Below are 3,090 nucleotides of genomic sequence, written 5' to 3'. Positions count from 1 at the left end.
CGCATGCTATACAAGGATATGGGGGGAGAGGGCAGGAGAAGGAGGGCTGGGGAAGATTTCCAGCAGCCTTGTAGGACCAAGAAACAGGACCAGTGGCCCCAGGAAGGGGACAGAAACAAAGAGAAAGAAGTCGAGGACGAAGAGTGGCTGCTAGTGTCTTTGGCTAAAAAGGAGAGGGCCACTGAAGGGTTTAGGAGAGATGGGGTCACACGTGATTTCTCTGGCTCCTCCTAAATCTCAGGGTGAGGGCCTCTCTCCAGAGCTCAGAAAAAAGGAGAAAGCAGCCAGATCGGGTGTCACTATAAGTTTCCCTCCCCTCTGCCCTGCACTCACCCCCTTTCTCTCACTTCCCGGCTTCCGTCACAATCTATCTGCCCAAGCCGCCATCCTGGGGGGTGGCTGTCCACCTGCAGCTGCTGTCCTCAGGCAGGGACACCAGCACCAGAGAGGAGGCAGCTGTGGGGAGCCGGGGCCTGCCAGCCCTGCAGAGCTGCCGGAGCTGACGTCGATACTTGTCCCCAGTGAGCAAATAGAGCACAGGATCCAGGCAGCTATTGGCACTGGCCAGAGGCCGAGTCACTTTACAGACCATGTTGACGATGTTTAGCACCCAGCAGTCAGCTTCCAACAGCCTTGCCATGTAATAAACGGTGCGGGTGATGTGGAAAGGCACGAAGCAGACAGCAAAGACAGTCAATACCACAGCGATGGCGCGCAGCGAGCGCAGACGGGAAGATGACTGGGCAGCCCCTGGCAAGGGCCGATACAGGCGCTGGGCCATGAGCGCATAGCAGACAAGAGTGACCAGGCAGGGCACGCCAAAGAGCAGCCCCATGACTGCCAAACTGAAGTGCACGTAGTGGTCAAACTCCTCAGGCCGGGTGGTGTCGTGGCACAAGATGATGTCCCCTTTAGGGCTGGTGGTGACAAAGAACAAGTTGGGCACGAGGAAGCCAGCTACGACCAACCAAACTGCCAGGCAGAGAAGGCCAGCAAGGCGCGGGCAGCCCCAGCGCAGCACCCGCAGCGGGTGGCAGATGCCCAGGTAGCGGTGTACGCCGATGCAGGTGAGGAAAAGGACGCTGCAGTAGAGGTTCCAATAGAAGAGAAAGCGGATGAACTTGCAGAGCCCAGTGCCAAAGGGCCAATGGTTGCGGGCTGCATAATAGTAGACGAGGGTGGGCAGCGACAGGACGTACAAAGTATCTGACAAAGCTAAGTGGAACATGTAGGTGGCTGTCGCGTCCCACGGTCGGAGGCAAAAGAGGAAGAGCCAGGTGGTCAGGGCATTGAGGCCTAGGCCCAGCACAAAGACAACTGCATAGCTCACGGGCAGCAGGATAAACTTGAACTCCTCATTAAACCAGCAGTCCAGCTCCAACTCACTGTCGTCAGGATCTGAGTGGGGGCCTAAGGCTGTGAACAGTGAGGACTCCGTACTGGTCATGGTCCCCCTAGGGGTGGAAAGGGCAGAAGTGAGGGTCACCAGACTTCCCTGGCCCCCCAGCCCTGACCTGGGGCAAAAATGCAGAGAATGGGGAGGGCGATGGTTGAAGCACAAGGGGGAGTTGAGAGGATGCATCTGGGAGTACCCCGGGTCAGCCTGGCTCCTGCCAGAGCTCTCTCGGTCCAGCCTGGGGAATAGTAGGCAGCAGGCAGTGCCAGGGCTCAGGAGGGCAGTCAGTGGGTTTGGGTCGTTCTTCTGAAGCTGACTCTGTCCTTCAGAGCTTGGTTAGCTAAAGGGGGTCAAGGCCTACCAGGTCTATACAATGTAGGAAGATACCCAGACCCAAATTGTCTCCCAACTTATCACAACAGCTGTGTCCCTGTGAAGAGGGCATCTCTCCATACAGTAACTTCTCTCCCCTGGTCCCAGTGTCTCTGAACTACAGTGATCTCTGATACCTTCCCCCAGCCTGGGCCAGCCCAGGAACCCCATCTCCACCCTTACCCAAGAAACTTGGCACGTCTCCTACCTGCTCCCCTTGAAGCTGAGCCCAGCTGACTCTGTCACGCTTCCCCTTGGCAGCCAGAGGGCATATCCAAGGGGGCGGGGTTGGGCGTGGGACCTGTACCTCCTCCCTGTCCTGGGAAATCGTTAGAGCTAGAAAGGCCCATCAAGATTATCTAGTCCCACCCACTCAGTGCACCGATTGGGAAACTGGGGCCCAGTGAGATGACTATTTAACGGCTCCTAAATGACTGTAGGAGAGAGTACGCAAGGAAACATCCAAGTTGACAGATGAAGAGCCAGGCCACTGGAGATAACTAAAACTGCAGGAAGATCATAGAAACCTGTATGAGCAGAAACATGGAAAATGAATGTTAGCATGGATAACACATCGAAAGATTTTAGGAAATCTAAACTACTGATATAAATCTTAACTGCATGTGCATATAATTATAAGAAATCTGTATATAGCACTTACTACATGCAAGGCACTGTTCTAAGCGCTTTGTACTTATTAATGGCCCCACAGGCTCTCTGTGATGTAGGTATCATGATTGTCCCTACCTCATTGATTAGAAAACGAAGGCACAGAAAGTTGAAGTGTTTTGCTAATTAGTGGTAGAGTCAAGATTTCAAACCCAGGAAGGCCAGCCTTTGAACCAGGCTTTAGCAATCCATAATTGCTATGCTTAGTGGCCTCTCTAAGCCACTGGCCATAATCTAGGAAAGGATAAGCAAACATGTTCTGAGAGCCTATTACGTGCTTGGACCAGTTCTAGACACTGGCAGTTCACTAATAGTAAACAAAACAGGCAAAACCTCCTACTCTAATGGAGCTTACATACCAGTGGGAGGGAAAAGATAATAAAATTAACAAGTAAAATATATAGATCATTATCATTGTCATGGAAAAAAGTAAAGGAGGGAAAGGGAATAGAGAGGGTTTCTGTTTTAAATATTAGGGTGACTTTTGAATAAGGACCAGATGGTTGTGAGGAAGAGGAAACAGAGAAGAGGTCAGAGAGTTTGGCACAAACCAGATCATGAAGGTCCTTGGAAGCCATTGTGAGGACATCTTGGCTTTTACTTTCAGTGACTGGGAAGCCATTGAGAGTTTAGAAGAGACAAGTATCAGGATC

At 52.2% G+C, this 3,090-nt stretch overlaps 1 protein-coding gene across 1 annotated transcript; it reads right to left on the bottom strand.

Annotated features, from left to right (window-relative positions):
- Positions 1-313: 313 nt before the first annotated feature.
- P2RY4 (pyrimidinergic receptor P2Y4) lies at positions 314-1,477 on the bottom strand. The gene has a single exon (XM_007470131.1). It carries the CDS (start codon positions 1,445-1,447, stop codon positions 368-370), a length of 1,080 nt encoding a protein of 359 aa, XP_007470193.1. The 5' UTR covers positions 1,448-1,477; the 3' UTR covers positions 314-367.
- Between the last annotated feature and the right edge of the window lie 1,613 nt (positions 1,478-3,090).

The sequence above is a fragment of the Lipotes vexillifer genome, unplaced genomic scaffold (assembly GCF_000442215.2).
Source record: "Lipotes vexillifer unplaced genomic scaffold, Lipotes_vexillifer_v1.1 scaffold926, whole genome shotgun sequence".
Lineage (NCBI taxonomy): Eukaryota > Metazoa > Chordata > Mammalia > Artiodactyla > Lipotidae > Lipotes > Lipotes vexillifer.
The sequence above is the reverse complement of the archived record's forward strand: the minus strand, read 5'-3'. Positions and strand labels throughout refer to the sequence as shown.